Consider the following 20,268-nt stretch of genomic DNA (forward strand, 5'->3'; position numbering starts at 1 on the left):
TTATATGTCTGACGCAGATGGGGTGGGCGTTTGAGGAACAGGAGCTGATGAACATCAGGCAATTATAATCCAGTGTGTCCTGGAAAATGATTTTGAAACATTAGGTGGAAAAATTAGACATTGTGAATAATGAAGGGGAGGGGAAGCTCGCGCAAAGCAATGAGAGGGAGAAGTATTTTTGTCTTGGTGAATTGCTTGGTGCTAAAGGTGAGGGAACCTAGAAAGAAAAGGCTAGTCGCAGGAGATATCAGCAGAGAGATGACCTGAGTCCATATGAACTGTATCCATACAGATGTAGAGAAAGAGGTCAGTGTGGGAGATTGTGTAAGAATGTGGCAATAGCTTGGAAGTCCAGTCCGATTAAGACAGGGATCAGTGAGGCATTGCTTATAAGCTCCTTGCTTCTGGAAATAGTGGTGTTGCTCCTATTATAGGGAAGGTAAAGATGCTGAGGGTTTGTGTCTTCAATATGTCTTGTTGATGATGGTAATGTGTTTGATTTTTCATGCAATCCCCTGGCCATTGCTCAAGTGAGGCTGTCCCTGTGTTGCTGTGCACAATCCCTGCTACTTTTTTTCACCTGATTTCTGTGCCCGCCAGGAACTCACAGTTTCCCTTAATTTAGTTTGAGATAGTAATGCTTGGGGTTGTTGTAAATATTTTAAATGTTGAAATGTAATTCTCAGGCAAGTCACTTTGGCTTTGTTATACAGAGATGAAATAGTGTCCCATACCTAAATAAGTAGGTTTCTCCCCAGCCTATCGCTCCCCATCCCCAATTCTGAATATTCCCATTTCACTTTGAAAAACGTTTACAAGATAATACCTGTATCCTAAGTCTCCACTTACAGGATATTTGCTTTGGTCTAGGCAGGATCTCAAGAATCTTTGCTATCTTCATATGCCAAGCAAAGGTAATTTTTCACATGTTCACATGAGCAGGTCGCTGGTGATGATCAGGTCAGAATGACTAACGAAGTGGTATGTGATTCTACGTGTTTTTATTGATTGATTGGTATTTTTGTTTCTAGTTAAATGCAAGGTGGCAGGTGATGGAGGGGGGCTCACCTGAATAAATACTGTAGAATTTGCTCCATGATCTAAGCATGTGCCTCCTGAAAAAAAATTAGGCCTGGAAAAGTTGATGGATTTCTGAAAATATTACCTTTTTTTTTGTACTAATAGTAAGTGCTTGCATGGCTCTCATTATATGCCATATACTGTTTTAAGTGTTTTATTAACATTAACCAATTTAATTCTCGCAACAGCCCTGTAAGGTAGGTTCTGTTGTTATTATTATCACTTTGCAGATGAGGAACTGATGCACAAAGAGGTTAAGTATGTGCCCAAGAGCAAACAGCTAAGAAGTATCAGAGCCCAGTTTTGAACTCAATTAGCCTGGCTTCAGAGCCCCTGCCTTTACCAGGAGCACTATACTGTACTCATCCATTATACACTCTGCATGAATTAGCAGAGCCAGATCATTACCCCTGAATTAAATTCTCTCACATAATAAAAACACCGAACCAAATTCTGGCTCTATGATCAACTTTATCCCTTGTGAATGAATTTTTTTTCCAGTAGTTGCAAGTACTTTAGGAATTAAAAGGAAACACTAAGTATTTTAAACACAGGAAAACTTTGATACAAATGGAAAATTCACATTGTATCCAGTGCTAAAGCATACTGTTTTTGTTCCCATTTGGTGGGCAATTTCATTAATTTCTGGTCATACCCTGGGTGGCAATGGAATAATTTCATAGCACTCTTACAGTGGTGAGTATCAATGTCAGTGGATGGTTCATCTAAGGTCAGCCTGGTTCTATGAAAGACATTAAACGAGAGCTACATTCATCTTTCCCCCCCAGAAACCTATCTTCCCAATGGCTGTTTTGTTGCTTCTTTGCAATGGTTTCCATACTCTCTGCTTTAATTTAAAGCAAAATTTCAGTGTGGGATTTCCAAAACTGATACTCTTTATAAAGAAAACAGAGAAGCCAGAGGAATAGCTAAAGAATAATTACTAAGTTCTTCGAGAATGTAAAAAACTGGATCAATATTAAGATGCAAAAACGTGCGGGGGTGGGTAGATGACAAGTGAAAAGTGAATACTTATACATATATATGCTCATGTGTGCAGATGAAAAACATTTGTTTTGCTTGAGTCACTCTTTTTAGACAATATAAATTGAAGATGAGTAAGTTTCGATTCAGAAGGAGGGTCAAAGACAGTGTTTTTTTCCTCCTTTGTCATCAAAAGAAGATCTGACGACATACACCGTATATAAAGCATGGCAGTGGGCAGATTAGCTTTACTTTCAAGCAGTGTAAGGGTAACAGAAACACATACGTGGTTAGATGGTAAAGGAGTTCAAGAGGCATTTATGGTAATATAATAACGAGGAATGGGGTCACAACTGCTTCTCCAATTAGACAGTAGAGTGCAGAAAACCAAGGCGAGTGCAACTTAACATCATGTAATAATTTCAAGAAATCACAATGAAATAACAATGTACTTTATTACTATCTCCATGTAAATTTGTATCACTTAATTTTGACTGTAGGTCTGCTGCTGACAAGCGTATTTAAATGAATTCTCCTGGGCATTGTAGAGTTCCTCACTTGGATGGCAAGCATGGAAAGCCTTGTGCTTTTCTGATCCAACTGTGCCTGTTCATGAGCTGTGCACCTGGGGCGCTCAGTGTGACTGATAGATTTGACAGGTGGAGGTGGGACAAGGAAGGCTTTAGACAGACCAACCCCGCAAAAAGCGGTAGTGTGTAGAGCGGAACGTGGGAGGGGTCGGCTAGGAAGGATTCAGACGTGGGAGGCCCAGGTGCTGCGAAGGAACTCAGCGGCCGAAAAACCTGAATCTGCGCTAGACGTGCCAATGAGGTGGGTACGCGGGACCCACCCTGCGGGGAGGCGGGGGCGCGTGGGCTGGCGGGGCGGGGCCGGCGCGGGGCGGGGCGGGGCCTCTGGGAAGCCCTCCCTCCGAGTGGCGGAGGTGACTGGTCGGGTGGGGGGCGGGAGACGCTCTGTCCCACGCTCTCCCAGTGCTCGGTGGTTTAAAGATGGCGGCGGCGGCAGCAGCGGCGTTGGGGGCGCGGAGCCGCGGGATGGGGAGGGAGAAGGAGAGTCTGTGAGGTGCCGAGAGGCAGCGCGGCGGCTGCCGTGAGGAGTCCCGGTGCGGAGCCGCCGGCTGCCCGACCGCTCAGGGCCGGGGCCTGGACTGGGAAGGAGAGGCCAGAGCAGCGCCTGGAGCCCGAGGCCGGAGCCGAGGAGGAATGTGACCAGGGGTCGCGGGGGCGCGGGAGTACGCGAGCGCAGGGATGGGGCAGCAGGTGGGCCGCGTCGGGGAGGCTCCGGGGCTTCAGCAGTCGCAACCCCGCGGGATCCGGGGCAGCAGTGCAGCCAGGCCCTCCGGCCGCAGGCGGGACCTGGCGGGGCGCACCGCAGAGGCCGGCTTCAATATCTTCACCCAGCATGGTGAGTGTGTCCGGGAGCCGGCGTGAGGGCGTGGGGGAGGCTGAGGTGGGGTTGGGCCCGGGAGGGAGGCAGACAGGCAGCCCTGGGGGGTCGAGGGGTGGAGGGGTGCCCGGGAGTGGGGGCGGAATCGCTGCCATCTGGGCCAGTCACGGGAGGCGAGTCACACCCCTCCCCCTCCCGTCTCCAGCCTGGCTGGCAGCTCCTGGGAGTGAAGGAAAGAGAAGTGGTCTTAGGGACCTTGGATGGACTGTCCTCTACACTGGGACGGGACTGTGCGCCTCTGGGAGGACGGTGGATAGTATCCCCGGGGGAGAGAGAGAGAGAAAGGGAGGTGTGAGCTCAATCCAGGTGTTAGTATAAATAGGTTAATGCAGGGAGTTGTGCCTCGAGGGATCGGGAAATAGGAATTGAATGTCAGGACAGAGTAGCGTAGGAAGTATATGTATAAGTCACGCGATAAGCTGTGTTAGGATAGTGAACTGTGCCCTGAAATACCCTCTGTGGGAAAGATAAAGGTAATATCTCAGAACTTTGAATTTTCTTCCCCCAAACTGGAAATGAAGGGCTTTGCCAAACCATTCTCTGTTTTTGCTTGTTTGAGTAGGACACAGTTCTCAGATGACTCGCAGGGATTAGAGGTTGGTGGTCATGGTTAGGACTTTGGATACGAACGTGAGTTTTCCTTCCTACTGTGTGTGCATGTATACGTAGATACTTATGTTCTCTATATAGTCTGGAACCTATTACTTTGGGCTCATTATCAAGATACTTTTAGAGTAGTTATCTCCAAACTGTTTTGGTCATACACTCCAAATGTTTATGTATATTTATTAGTTATATACTTGTCCTGTTGTACTGATGTGTAACTTACAGCGTACATAGAAACAGAATTTAAGAAAGGATGTGGGAAAAAAAGTGCATAATAGGAGTTCTAGTATATTTTTTTTTCCTACAGTCCAGTGGTTCCTTTTGTACTTTGAGCTGCACCCACACCACTCTTTAGGCTGTTTGTCTGGAGGAAGGAATAGTGGAGAGGGGGGAAAAACAAAATTAACCTTCATGGGGGTTGAAATGCCCTAAGACCTGAGAGAGGCAGAAGAGAGAGAGGTGACTTCTGTATAAAAGACTGGATAGCTGAGGTTGGATTAGAGGTAACAAATTGGGAGTTTCACTGGAGAGGAATATGGAACATAATAGAAGATAAAAGAGACAGGGTTATTCTATGTTGCATAGTGTTGGGAAGAGGAGGAAGAAGAAGAAGTGTGAACTATTCCTTAGAAATGCAGTTTTAGAGGAAGTAAAAACAGATGGTATGCAAAGAAAGAGATGGACCCTAGAAGCTGTGGCTGCTAGGTGAGTAGTGTCAGAGTTCTGGGTTTGGACTTTGTGAGTAAGCTGAATTTCTTAATGGAAAAGATAGAGGTGATTTGGGGCCATTCATACGTTACGTGTCTACTATTAAAGATGTGCGTGAAGTTCACTCCCAGGTATAGGAACATTTTATGAAGGTGCCATATACGTTAGTCTTTACTGAAATCACTTCCTGAAACACAGGTGTAAAGAATGGGTGAATAGTTTTCAGGGAAGAAATGATCCAAGTAGCTTTGCTTTATGGGAGAGGTGTTATTATGTGTTAAACTTGACCTAGTAGGCAATGGTGATCCTCTTTCTCTAGCATCTTTTTTCAGGACACAAGATTTTCAGAGGAGGAAGTCATGAAGAATGGAATAGGAAGAGATTTTGAAGGATGGATAGGATTTGGATCTATGGAGCAAGAAAAAGAGGACAGACTGTGCAGGAGAAACAATTTAAGCGTGAACAATTGAAATGAACATAATTTGTTAATGGGCTAGTGAGGAGACATCTGTCATGAGTGAAGCAAATCCTCCAGGAGTGAAAATCTAGAGCAAAAATTGCACGAATCAAGTTCTGGTCCTAGATCTACCTGATTGGGTGATTTACTCACTATTTTGGGGTTTCCTTATCTGTTAAATGTTGGACTGAATGATCTCTAAAGTACCTTCTGACTCTAAGATTTTATGATTCTAATTGAGAAGCAATGGGAAGAAAACTTTGAATACTTTGGGTTATTGAAAATGTGCAGAGGAGTTTATATCAGTTTACCTGACTGGCTAGTTTAATAGGGTATGTAAACAAACCAAGAATGAATAGCTGAAAGATGTGGCCTTGAGTGGAGGCAGTGGAAACAGGAGGGGTAAATTTGAGGGCTATTTCAGTCATTCAACAAAGAAAAGTTTTTCGAGCACCTGTTATGTACTGAGCTCTGAGGATGTTGCTGTGAGTATAACAAGGTCCTTGTCCTTGTGGAACTTACAGTCTTTATGATTTGATACAGAGGATACAAGAAGAGAGACCACTTTGGAATACTTATTAAGGGCATGAACTCTGGAGCCATTCTGCCTGGATTTGAAACCTGGCTTGGCTGCTTATTATCCATGTGACCTGGACAAGTTATTTAACCTTTTGGTGCCTTGGATTCTCCATTTGTAAAGTGGGGATAAGAAGAATACCTGGTAATAGTAGTACCTAGACTAAATGAGTTAATATATGCAGGGCACTTAGGATAGTGCCTGGCAGGTAGTAAGGGCTAAATATGTGTTAGCTCTGGTCATTACTACTAGTACTGCTGCTACTACTATTATTAAAAATAGGGGTGAGTCAAAAACTATAAGATTTTGAAATTGGCTGTATTGACAAGTTTGGAAGTTAGAAGTTGATTGAAAGGATGAAAATAGGGGTTGACAAAGAATAGTATGAAAAGAATAGAATTTGCAAATAATATGGGAAACAAAGGTGAAGTGAGTACTGTTTTTAGACGGATGGGTGTTTCTAAACCTCTGTAGATCAGAGTGTCTCAACCTTGGTGGTATTGACATTTTGGAGTAGATAACTTCTTTTTGTGCAGGGCTGTCCTGTGTTTTGTAAGATGTTTAATTTAGCAGCATCCCTGGTCTCTACTCATTAGATGCCAGTAGCACCCCTTTCTGGAAAACACCCTCCCCTCCAGTTGTGACAATCAGAAATTGTTCCAGGCATTGCTAGATGTCCCCTGGTGAGCAAAGTTGCCCCTAGGTGAGAACCACTGCTTAGAAACACATGGTAGATTCTGAATTGAATGAATGAATTGAATTAGATTCACAAGCTTCTCAATGGACCTATCGTTTGACATTTACACAAAAAACCTGAGTCCTAGAACTGGTATACAGATCACTGTCTTGAGTTTCAGGTATTGAGATATTAGCACATAATTTCATGTATGAAAGTTAGGTCTGACAGGCTGTTGAATTTACATGTAAATTTAAATACAGATCAAATATTATATGTAGTTAGTAAAAATGTACATATGATACAGAAATGGTTTATCAGAATCAGTGATTTTTCTTGTGTAGAGAAAGGAAATGGTATTTTCTCATTGAAAATGAGAATGGTATTTTTTGATTAATATGTGGGTAAGTTATAGTAGTTTGCCTTGCCAAACATGCTTTTTGTGAATGTAATTTAAAAGGAATAAAAATAATTGAGGATGTTTTTGGTGTGAAAGGGGTGAGTGCTTCGTGACTCTCTTGAACTCTGCTATTGAACCTTCTTGGTAAGCTGATGTTCCATGACTAGTGATCTAGGGCTGGATACTTCCTTGTCTTTAATATCTGACATACCTCACAATAGCTGAGTGATTTCATTTCAGCTTTGCTTCCTTCTTTCACTCATTTGCTGAAAATACTATTAAAAATTAACCTTAAAATGTGAAGTCTCTGTTTTCGCTAAGTCTCTATTTTTCTCTCAAGTGACTCTTAATTATTAAAGGACTTTAAGAAAGTGACAAAAAGGTAGGGAAATTTTTGGGATCTGAAATCAGCTTGGGCCTGCCTTCTTCTGAAAGTAAATGCTATCCTCTTAAGATGATGTATCCTGATTCTTTCTTACTCTCTTCATACGGATGTTTTTCCTTCAGAGAGGTTGAACCAGAAACACAGTCCAATGCAAATGTAAAGTTTAGGTTGAGACCTCATTCTAAGCTGGCACATTTGTTTACTGGTTAGTATTTAATGACTTTTTATACTGTAATCTTCTTCATCTGACATCCTTTTTAAGACCTTTTTGTGGCTCTCTGTATCATTTTTGCCTCTGATTATAAAGTTTCTTGTTAAAAGCATGTTTTAGTAGAACTTTTATATTCTTAATTTTATGAGTCACATTGAGCTTTTTCTCATGTACTACGCATATGAGATTTCAAAATACTTAAGAATGTTAACCTCATTGGCCTTAACAGATTTCTTCTGGAATAGATAAATTTGGAGCTTCATTGTAGATACATTATCAAATCATATAGAACAGTTCTTAAACTTCAGTGGGGAGACCCAGATTGCTGGGTCCCACCCCCAGAGTTTCTTATTTAGTCTAAGATGGGATTTGAGAAGTGGCATTTCTGACAAATTTTCAGGATGCTGCTGCTTGGGGGCCACACTTTGAGAACCATTGGTAATGGGAGTTTAAGAAGAGTAGCAGATCAAAAGTAATTCAAAGATTGTCAATTGTCAGAAAACATAATGTATTGACTGTCTTCCACTTAAAACAGCTTCAAAAGTCCATTTGTTCCAAGTCTAGTGTCCACATGCAAGTGTCCATTGCTTTATGCCACCTTTTTGTGGCAGGAAGAGATGCTTTGGCCTCAACTTTTTTTTTTTTTAATCTCTGAGACTTTATATGTTGAAGGTCTGTTGAGAGATGCATTTTTGAAAGAATCTTGATTATCAGGGAAAAGGTAGGTAGGACACATAGGGTTTTGCTGACAGACTTACAGTGGGCCTTAGTCCCTGGAAGAAGCTGTGAAGAAATATTTGCCAGCTATTGAGTGCTGTGTGCCAGGCATATTGTAAGTACTTAATATCAGTTTTTTTTTTCATTTAAGCTCGTAAAACCCTACTAGCTTAAACTGAGAAAGATTAGAGACCAAAGAAATTGGGATACCTGTTTGTGATTCTGTAGTTGTGGTTTAAGATGGTGCCTGGTTACCTTTGGGGGTTTATGTATATATACATAGGTATATGTATGTGTGTGTATATGGGAAGACTTTTAATCTTTTTCACCCCATCTCTCTTGAGATCAGTGATGAGGTTTTCAGAACGGTAGGCCAAGGTTAGATCTGTATACTCTGTGGCTATGGATTTGAGACATAGATATTATGGTCTAACAAAGGGAGTAGCAGGCAATCACAATGCAATTTGAAATCTCATGGTAATGTTGAACTACTGGCTTAATTTCTAGGCTTGGTGTTACTAATACTTCTTACTTAAAGACGTTTGTATTCCCCACCTCCGCTGATATGTTACAACTTCTTTTCCACTTGTACTGGAAATCTATGTAGCCTCTTAATCCATGTAGTTTATTGTTGTAGTATGCAATTTATAAGGACTTTTTTATTTCCCTTTTAGGTAAGATGACAGAATTAAAAAAAAAATTAGCTTAACACTCCAGAGTATTTTCTACATTTCTTTATTCAGTTATTCTTCAGTAATTGCCCATGTCACTGTCTCAGAGAGAACTTTCAGGTATAATTTAGACAGAACTGCTGACCAGAAGAATGGTGCTGCTTAAGTAGATACTGATGAGCATTCTCATGAAACAGCTAAAAAACTAGTCTTGTTCTGTGTGTCTATGAGTGGGGAAGTGTGATAGTTTGTATAACTCTTGGTTACTAATCTCTGCCTTTTTCGGTTGAGGGCATAATTTCAGTATGTAAATTTGTCATTATACTAACTGGAATGATTTCTCGGTATTGTTTTCAATTGAACTTTCAGTCAAATGCATAGATTAATACACATTAAACATAATACTACGCCAGATTTAATTTTCGTTGCTTAAAAAAACAAGAACTGTATTGGGCTTTTCTCCCTTCTGCTTCCTGCTGTAAATGTGCTGAGTGTGGTGGTGGTGCTGTGGGCTCCATCCATAGTGAACTCTGCCAGTATTGGCTTTTGATGCAGCAGAACACAAAGCTTAGCAGGCCCAGGCAATTTATATTCCCCGGTTTGCTTTCCAAGGAGAAGGGAGGGTTTAGAAACCTTTTACTTGATGTGGTGAAGGTCAAAGAAAATGTTCTGTGGCTTAATACAAAATGCAGTATGTACACATACAGTTTTGTTAACATGTTCCTCCCTATGCTAATTCTAGCAAATTAAAATAACAATACTGAGTTAGAACTAAAGATTGCTACTTAGCATTTTGTGGTTCCAGATAATTACTAAGAAAACATTTTCCTTAAACTAGCAGTGCTAACAGGCACCCATCTGTTTCTTATAGGAAAGAAATGTTGATACTTGAAGATTTTGGTTACAGTAGCTTTCTTTTATTAATTTTGAAATTTGCATTTCAAAATTATATAAAATTTATAGAGAGGTAGCTCAGTGTAAAAAAAATCAATACAGAATCATACAGACTAGACTAGACATGAAAGTCCTCTTTGATATTCCTACCCACAATGCATATTGCCTTATTAGAGGAAACTACTGTTCATGTTTGATGTGTATTTTCTGGAACTTTTTATGTATTTATACTTGTGAGTGTACATATTAATACTTCTCTTGCCACTTCATTAATGCAAGTAAATAATTATACTGAATGAATTTTTCCCTCCCAGATTTGTTTTTTTGCACTTAATATGTCTGGAAGAACTTTCTATGCTAGTATGTGTGTATTTCTCGTTCTTTTTAACAGCTTTATAGTGTTTCATTCTTTGGATGTATATTTTAACCATCTTGTTTAGATACCCACCACTTTCTTACTGATCAATATTTGTTTATAAGATTATTAGAGATCTCCTGTTTTTCTCCTCATATTTTTTTTTCTTATTACCAGCTTGAACCTATTTGAAATTAATATTTGAGGTTGGAACCACAATTGTTCTGATTATTGAATAGTCCACTGCTTTGAAGAGCTTTATTTCTCATATATTAAATTCTCAAATGTACAGTCTTTTAAAAATTCTCTCCATGGTTCCATTCGTCTTTATTTCTTCCTGCACATTGTTAACATATTTTAATTGTAATTGAATTATAAGCTTGAAGTATATGTGTTTATCTGGGTAAACCCCCTTACTGTGTTTTTTGTCAAAATTTGTTTGGAGTTATTGCATATTATGTCTTCCAGAGATTCTTAAGATCAGATTGTTAAGGTTTTGAAATCTTGATGAGGTTTTGTTAGTGATTGTATGATATTACAGGTCAATTTGAAGGTGAATTGACATTGTTGCATTATTGTGTCCTTACATATAATGAAATGTTGTCCCTTTGCCAGTGTAGGTCATCTTTTGTGTCCTTAAGTAAAAGATTTTCCATTGCCTTAGTATTATTTTTGGACATTCCTGGTAAGGCTTATTTGTGGGCATCTTATAATTTTTTTTTGTAATTCTAAGTGTAATTCTTCTGCAGTGCATTTGCTAATTGCTTATTGCTAGTATATAAGTTGACTAGTGATTTTTGTTTGTCAATCTTGGGTCTGGTTGCCTTCCTGTACTCATATTGCATCTAGTCATTTTTCCTTGAATTCTTTTTCTAGGTAGGCAACCAGATTTTCTTTAGAAGTAATGTTCTACCAATACTTTTATTTTCTTAAAACTGGTATTCCTAGAGAGCTTTTTTTAAAAATAAGGATTATTTTGGAAGAGTTTTAAGCTATTGTTACTATTCATCCTTATCATACGTCTATGATACATAATATACTGTAAGGCATTTAATCGAAGGAGGCATAGTGGAGACCACCAATCCTTATTTCTTAGTGAATTCTGGCTATTGTCTTTGGTAGTAATTATACATGTTTTGTCCATTTACTTTCTACAAAATAGCTAAGGCGTACGTAGTACATTTATCTGAAGTATATATATAACAGAAATGTGTACATATGCACATAAATATTATACATATATTATAAATGTATCTTCAGAGAAATTCCCTGGTGTATTTTAATAGGGCAACTAGAAAAATTATTTCTCTACATTTTACATAAGGAAGTGTCATTATTGGTGACTAGCATCTAGAATAAAGCTTACCATTTATATTTTCGCACTGAGGGGAATATTAAGTTTGGTAAAATACATTCCTGATGTTGACAATTCATAGTTACAGTGCTACATCAGTATTTGAGACCTTTGAGCATTGATTTTTGGTAAATGTAAACCATTTAGCTATGAAAAAGGCGTATTCTGTGGATACATCTTTTCATTTCAAATCTTGCCATACTCTTGGACTGTTTATAGATTGTCCGTGTGTATTTCTCTGATAAAAATAACTGAAAAGGGTTTCCTGGTCAGAGCAAACAGCAACTCCAGGCATCTAGGAGGTGCTCTTTGAGGAATTCTGAATTCTCTCCAGATTGCTTCTGGACTTGTGTTTAGCTTCTGAATCAATACATTTTTAGAACTCTGTTGATAATCCATTAGCTAACTCTAAGGCCAAATTCAGTGTGAAATGATTAATCCTATGAAACTGAGATTTAACTTTAAGGAGATACAAAGAAAATATTTTCTTTTATAAAAATGTGTATTTATCAGAAGTTGAATTTCTGATACGAGTACACTCTGAAGTCTATTCTTAGTATATGAAGAAAGCATTTTTTTTAAAGGAAATATTTCAAACATACAGAAAAGTACAGGTAGCAGAAAGTCCAGGTACCTGCCACCCAGATTTAACAAACGTTAATGTTTTGTCACACTTTTAATAAAAGAAATAAAGCATAAAGACAGTTGAATACCCTTTGCAGACCTTTTCAACCCATTCTTCTCCCTTCGTGTCCTGAGGTTAGGTTAACACTACCCTGATGGTATTTATACCTCCTCTGCACAGTTGAATTTTATTCCACTTGTAATTATCTGTAGAGTGTGTGTGCACACCTGTGTGTGTGACAGTTTGTAGCTTTATATATCTGAAAGATTTACGTAAGTTCTATACCAGATGTATCATCTTGCAACTATTTTTTTATACTGTGTGTTTGAGATACAGTCCATGATGAAATAGTATATAGCTCAGTATTCCATTGTATAACTATACCACAGTTTATTCTGAATTTTTCATATTGAGAGTAGGTTGATTACAGGTTTGCATAAAATAGATGCTTGGAGTTGCTATTTGCTCTGACCAGAAAACTCTTTTTTTAGTTATTTTTTTCACAGAAATACATGTGGACGATTTATAAACAGTCAAACAGTATGAGAAGATTTGAACTGAAAACAAAAATAGTCCCTGCCCCTCTTCCTAGGTTGGCACTGTCCAGTATGGCAGCTACTAAGCCACATATGACTGTTGAGCAAATGTCTTTTGTCTTAATTGAGAAGAGCTGTTAAAATACACACTCTATTTCAAAAACTTAGTATGAAAGAAATGAATGTAAATTTAAATATTGATTACATGTTTTAGATATATTAGATTAAGTAGATTATTAAAATTAATTTTACAGATTAAAAAATTTAACCTAGCTACCAGAATATTTAAATAACATATTTTTGCTCACACTTGTGACTCGTGTTTCTCTTGGACAGTTCTGCTTTGAATGGTAAGCTCTGAGAGCAGAAATTTGATGTTCACCACCAGAGTACCTGTACTTTTAACAGTATCAGGCACAAAGTATTTAAATAAATTGATACATTCAGCAAGTAGTTCATTTAGGGATATTATACCTGTGTGTTATAATGCAGAGTTTAGTTCATAGAGGTGCTTTGAATTAACCTGAGTTTTCTTTGCGGTTACTGATTGGTAAAAAGTAACTTTAAATTTGGCTTTATTATCCAGACAAACAGTGTATGTTTTTCCTTTCATCACCCTATTTTAAGCTAACTGCACTTTTAAGTCTTAGAATTTCATAATGTTTCATTCTGTCTTTATCACTATATGTTTTCCATTTCTATTTAATTTCTTCTGTTGTTAATCCTGCTGTTTGGAAAAATTCTAATGGGTTTGTAAGTTCTTTTATCTAATTATTTCAGGTTATCTGTTTCTTGAAATTAGTAGTTGTCTTCAGTGAGGAAAGTCATCTTGTCATGGGCTGTGTTAAGGTGGCTCTAGCTCTGGCAGATTTTCTACTAAGCTGTTCCTTTTTCAAGTCTTGAGTTCATGCTTATCCTTTTATATTTATCTGTTCTTTCTTAGTAGCATGTAAAATCTTTTTACTTTAAAAATTCTTCCTCTTTTTCTCCTCCAGCTTTACTGGGATAGAATTAACACATAACATCCTGTAAGTTTAAGATACACAAATGTTTATTTGATACATTTATGTATTGCAATGTGATTCCCACCATAGCATTAACTAACACCTCCATCAAGTCACATAATTACTATTTCTTTTTTGTGGTGAGAACATGTAAGATCTACTCTTTCAGCAACTTTCAAATATATGATATGGTATTATTAGTTATAATCACCGTGCTGTACATCAGATCTTCAAAACTTTTTAATCTTATAACTGAAAGTTTGTACCCTTTGATCAGTATATCTCCGTTTCCCCTACTTCTTAGCCCTGGTTAACCACCACTCTCTTCTCTTGTTTTTGAGTTCAGCTTTTTTAGATTTCACATATAAGTGGTATCATACAGTATTTGCCTTTTTCTGTCTGATTTATTTCACTTAACATAATGCCCTCAGGTTTCATCCAAGTTGTTGCAAATGGCAGGATTTCCTTTCTCATGGCTGAATAACATTCCATTGTGTGTGTGTGTGGGGGGATATATCTCCCACATTTTTATCCATTCATCTGTTGATGAACACTTAGGTAGTGTCCATATCTTGGCTATTATGAATAATGCTTAGTGAACATGGGAGTGCAGATATACCTTGGAGATCCTGTTTTAATTTCTTTTGGGTATAAACCCAAAAGTGAGATCACTGGATCATATGCTACTTCTATTTTTAATTTTTTGAGGAACGTCCATACTGTTTTCCATAGCGGCTGCACCAGTTTACATTTCCACTAACTGTGCACAAGGTCTGTTTTCTCCACACCCTTGAGAACACTTCTCTCTCTCTCTCTCTCTTTTTTTTTTTTTTTTAAATGATAGCCATTCTAACCAGTATGGGGTGATAGCTCATTGTGGTTTTGATTTGCATTTCCTTGGTGATTAGTGGTGTTGAGTGCCTTCTTATATACTTGTTTTGGCCATTTATATGTCTTCTTTGGAAAAATTCCAAGGTCTATTCAGTGTTGGCCTATTTTTTAATTGAATTGTTATTGAGTTGTACAAAATTCTTCCTCTTAAAGCTTAAGAGTTTGATAGGTAGATATTTGAGGAGAAGTCTGTTTTAAATAATTATTTCTGAATCTTTATGTAATGTACCACCTATCTCTGGATTTTGGTTGTCCTTCTAATTTAGGAAATTTTGACTGATCCCTGGTTTCCACCTTGTTTGCCTTTTCTATTTCCTCTTGTTATATTTATAGATTAGTTCTCACCGATCTTTTTTCAATACCTCACTGTTGGTTTTTCATTATTATGACGTTTCATCAAATTTATTTCTGATTTACTGGTGTTGAACCATTACATACTCTGCTGTGGTCATTTCTTCTACCTTAGCAGTTTCCTGCAGGTAATACGTGTGAGTAGGACTCTTGGCTACAAGTAGTAGAGACCAACTACAGTTTGTGTAATACATAGAAGATTTATATGGGGATAGTAGAGGCTCAAGGACAGGAATGCAGCCAGGCCGGCCCAGAAGCAGGAAGTGGAAAGCTGCTGGAAAGCTAGGCAGTGTTTATTTTCTGTCTCTTGTTTTGGCTTCTGTTTGTTCACTTGTTCCTCTCTCTTAGACATTCAATTTGTACCATACTTTCCTTTTTTTTTTTTTTTTTTTGGGTACTCTCTTCTCTGATCAAAAGGATTACAGTAAACTTTGATTTCTTAGTCTCAGTTCCAAATTTCTGGGAGAGTTGCTGTGATTGGTAGTCAGATCATTTCTGTAATATTGACATTTTGGGCTGAGTGATTCTTTGTTGTGGAGGTTGACCTATACATTGTAGGGTGTTTAGCTGCTTCTCCAGTCCTACCACCTGAATGCCAGTAGCATTCACCTTTTGACTGTAACAACCAAAAAGTGTTTTTAGATAGTGCCAAAATCACCTTGGGGGAAAAATCACCCCTGGTTGAGAACTGCTAATCTAGAATGTATTCAGCTGCTCCGGGCCTACGACTGTGTGAGAAGGATGTTTCAGGAGGGTCTTTGTGAGCTAGGCAGATATTCAAAATGCCTGATAGGTATTTTTAGTTTTTTGTAGCAACTATAAGTTTGACACCGTTTTTCATTATTGTTACTTGTTCCTTTTTAAAGTAATTTTTTCTCATTTCAAGTATTTGGTATTAACATGTTTCTTATTAAAATCTTCAGTTGGAGTTGTAGAGCACATTTAGTCCTTGGCAAATAAGTGATGAAAATGGGTCTCAAAATAAGGCATGTCTAACTCTGAAACCTATGCTTTTAACCATTATGCTATAATAGCTAGCATAATAGCATTGGGAGAGGATTGGGTGCTTGTGTCTGGACACTTTATTCTTCTGTATCATTTACTCCTGGAACAAGCCCGGAAGCTATGCTTATTTCCTGGTTTTACAGATGAAGATGGATAGTTGAGAGAGACTGTCTCCTGCCTTAAGGCTACATAAGTAGTAGGAAGAAGAGCTTGACTTAAGTTTTGTGGTTTTCTCAATTCTCCGCTGCACCTAAAGGAAGATATTCTGCACTGATGCTCTACTGTCTTCTCAAAGCTTTCATGATAATAAAATAGAAGGAAAAATATATACAATTCACTTTATTAAGGATTAATAAATATTACTGTTTTGTTCATTTTGAGACTAGCCTTCATATTACTAGTTTTGTGCTTTCTCAGGTATTTTTTAGAATTGAATTTAGAAGAATATTAATAAAAGAAAGCTAGATAATTACTCTTACCAGGAGAATATTTCTTTAAAAAACTATATTTCAGAGATTACTGATCTACCAGGAATGACTTTGTGTTTGCTCCCTGGTGTAAACAGATTTTTTACACCTGCAATTCTTGAAGCTTTTGGGTTTTCTAGTTGAGTGCTTTCAATTATAACATCAGTCAGTGCTGCAGCCATTTATAAGCATGCTGTTAATAGCATGGACTCTGGTGTTAGACTGTGTGGGTTTAGATCCTGGATTAAATTTATAGTTTAACATACCAATATCTTGACATAGGTAGAAAATAAATAACTTGCCTAGGAGTACATATTTTTAAAGGTCGCGTAGGGCTCTTAATTTTTTAATGTGTCTGTTTCCTCATCTGTAAAATAGTCATGCTAATACTTGCCTCATAGAGTTGTGAGAATGCAATAGTAGTTATGTGTAAAATTCCCAGAGGGTGCATTGTGAGTGGTAAGTACTCAAAAAGTGATAGCTGTTAATATTTTTTAAAGTTGCCTTTCTAACATTTATATCAGTTAATATACTTCAGTTTCAAAAGTTCTAAATACATTAAAAAATAATTATTGTAATGTTAAGGTTGAGATAATTTTGAGACCTTAATATAAGATAGTATGTTGTATTTAGGCTTCTTCTGTATCTAGGTTTAATTCCCACAATTCAGTGCTTCTAGATACATAGAGAAGCATAACGTGTGGTTTTATTTTATTTTAGTACAATTATCAGCATTCTAATTGGGTATTTCCAGCACTTCACTTAGATAAATCACATTCATTCTTTCCTCTCTCACAAAGGGCAATTAAAAATTATCCTAATATACCTTCTCACTCATACGAATAGAAAAGCTAGTTGTAGAGGCCTTAAGAAAAGAAAGAAAAAGGGGATGGTGAACCAGTGGAGCTAATTCCAGTGGAAGGGTGTGTTGTATGTGGGTACCCTGGGGATTGTGACACTCCATGATAGGAATCATTGTACAGCTGGGCCTCATGGAAACTGGAGCTGGTAAGCCATTAGAAATTAAGACTGCATACTCCATCTTTCTCTTTCAGGGACTGCAAGGTTTTGGCATCTTTTTTACTCTGTGCATCTGTTCAGTTTTCCTTTCTTCCAGCTGGCTTTCTCAGTTTCAGCTTGTAGTATATGGAGTGTAATGGCTGCTCAGCTTCTCTTTATCATGACAACTCTCAGTATTTTCTTTTGGCATTTATCCCTGCTGCTGAATGGCTCAGTATTTTTCTCTTGTAAAATTTAAATCATTTGTTTATTTAGTGAATGCTCAGTACCTTTGGATGGTTCAAAAGTCAAGTGGTATGGAAGTGTTTCTGTCCCCCTCTTTTCCCTGGCCACTCAGACTTGGCAATCCAGAATACCACTTGCTTGTGTATACTTCCCCAGCCTTTTTTTTTTTTTTTTAAGACCAATGGAAGCATAGAGGCATATTATGTATACTGTTCTACACCTTCCTTTTCAAAATTTATTTTGGAAATTCTTCCATGTTAGTAAATAAAGAACTTGCTTTAAAAAAAACTGCATAGCATTATATTGGATGGATGAATTATATAATTAGTTGTTTTCAAACAGTGCTGCCGTGAAAACTCTTATATGTATTGTTTTAATATGTTAGTTGTAGCTATAGAATAAATGCCTTGAATTGGGCTTGCTGACAGAAAGGATATAGGGATTTCAAAATAACCACTTAGTGAATAAACTATCTTTATCCGCCTTTTTGTATACTAAAATCCTGTGTGCATTTGATTCTATTTCTGAATTTTCTGGTCTTCTGTTGATTTACCTGATTATGTGTCAGCATCACACTGTTTTAATTACTGTGTTTTTGTAATGTGTAGTATTGCATGGTGACTAATGATATATAGACTTGTGCTAAACTGTCTTGCTTTAAATCTTAATCATTTCTTTAGCTGTGTAATCTTGGGCCAGTTACTTAACATCCCTGTAATTCATTTTCCTTATTTGTACAATAGAGATAATGATACCTATCTAGTAAGATTGTGATGAGCATTAAATGAGTTAATTTACATGAAGTGCTTAGAATAGTTTGGCAAGTAGTTAGTGCTATGTAAGTATTAGCTCTTTATTGTTGCTACCATTCATTAGGGCTACTTCTTCATTGCTTTTTATTTTCAGAATATTCCTGCCTATTCATGCTGGCTTATTTTTTTATATTAACTTTAGAATCAGTTGGTTTGTCTAGTTAGAATAGACTAGGTTATGGGTTGGTAACAGCAACTCCTCCCCACCCCAATCTTAGTGGATTAACACATCAAAAGTTTGTTACACTACCTGTTCAATGTAGATCAGTGTGTGTGGTGGGGGAGGGGGTCTGCCTATCTTTTGTCACCCAAACACCCAGGCTAACAGAGTCTTCCTCCATCATTCTAGAATGCTGGCAGTTGAATTGCAGAGGGAAAGAGAGAATGGTGAATCAAGTACTAGTGGAAACTTTAAAAATCAAAAGGAACATACATTATATTTCATTGGCCAAAGCAAGTCGTTTGGCATGACATTGTGTCAAGGGGACATGTCAAGGGGAAGGTGGAGTTTTGCAATGTGCCTAGGAGGGCAGCTAGAAATATTTGATGAAGAGCAGTAGTGCCTAACTTAATTTGCTCTGTTGGTTGCTAAATATTGGGTCACTCTGTGTTATATGCAACACACTAACCACCCCTCCCCAACCCCCGGAGAGAAAATCCAAATTTCTATCTTGTAACTATGTTGCGCTCAAACTCTAGAGTCTCTGGGTGATATTCAGAGTCTGTTAGATTCAGAGGAGGTTCCTTATGGTCCAGACACCTGTGAATGAAACAGGTTAAGTTATCAGCTAGTCTATTAAAAAAGCATCCTATTAGTATTTTCTCAGGCTCCTTAGTGGTTGTGGGAAGGGAGATGTAGGAAACTTAGACTTTTAATTCTACATATGTTTATATTACTTATTTTTTACAGTAAGCAGGTGTTATGTAAACAGAAATATCTTAAGATAACCTACCATAAAAGAATTCTCTTATCTCCTATTTATACTAAATTAAATAACGTATAATAAGTGGCACAGCCAGAGCTGGACTTTAATGTAAGACGTTACCTAGCCCACTGTGCTTTCCAGTATACCGAGCTGTCTTTCTTAATGCATGGGCTTCTGTGTTGTAGCTTGTTTTTTTGTTATTTGCAATGAATATAGAACGGAAAAAAGCAGCTTACTTTGAGGAGGATGATTTTTAGGAAAATAATGGTAGTGAAAATGATCTAAGACAGTTACCTAGAGAGGAGGACCTCAATGAGAGGACAGTCTGTACTAATACGGAAGGTGATGGTGCATATTAACTGGTTTCTAACTTGATCTTTCCTGGAATGTTTAATTTATTTACTTTTGGTCATTACATTTTATAGGGACAGCTTACAAAGCCAGCAGAAGAATGGCCAAATGTGTAACGTTTGTGTTTTATAGTATTTCTCCAGGTATAAAATGTTTATTTAATACAAAGATCTTACTTCTTCGTTAAACTAGAAATAAAGTTTGGGGGAAAAACCATTTATTTACTATGCATTTCCTTTATTTCTTTAAAGGGAAAGGAAAAAAATATTTTTTTCTTATTACAAAAGCAGTATATTTCATTACAAGAAAAAAGGAACGTAAGCAAAAAGTAAAACAAAACAAACCCCCAAACCCACCTTCTTTTTTAGAGACAACAATCATTGAAGTTCTGATGTGTATTCTTTTAAGCCCTCCTTCATATAGTTTGTGTTGTTAATCAAAAAGTATATAAAACATACATGCAGTTTTTTGTTAACTATTTTTTTTCCACTTTATATATTTTGAAATTTGTAA

The 20,268-nt window shown here is 37.6% G+C and overlaps 1 protein-coding gene across 4 annotated transcripts in view; it reads left to right on the top strand.

Moving 5' to 3' along the window:
• The first annotated feature begins 3,058 nt into the window (after nucleotides 1-3,058).
• The window catches only part of ABL2 (ABL proto-oncogene 2, non-receptor tyrosine kinase), a 94,577-nt gene continuing 77,367 nt past the window's right edge, over nucleotides 3,059-20,268 (top strand). For 2 of the 4 annotated variants that reach the window (XM_031688806.2, XM_031688808.2), the window contains exon 1: nucleotides 3,059-3,489. In XM_031688806.2, the coding sequence (XP_031544666.1) occupies nucleotides 3,333-3,489 (157 nt within the window). In that variant the 5' untranslated portion in view covers nucleotides 3,059-3,332. The remainder of the gene's footprint in view (nucleotides 3,490-20,268) is intronic. The other 2 variants (XM_006199625.4, XM_006199629.4) reach the window with 1 other exon arrangement.

This window comes from Vicugna pacos, chromosome 21 (assembly GCF_048564905.1).
Source record: "Vicugna pacos chromosome 21, VicPac4, whole genome shotgun sequence".
Lineage (NCBI taxonomy): Eukaryota > Metazoa > Chordata > Mammalia > Artiodactyla > Camelidae > Vicugna > Vicugna pacos.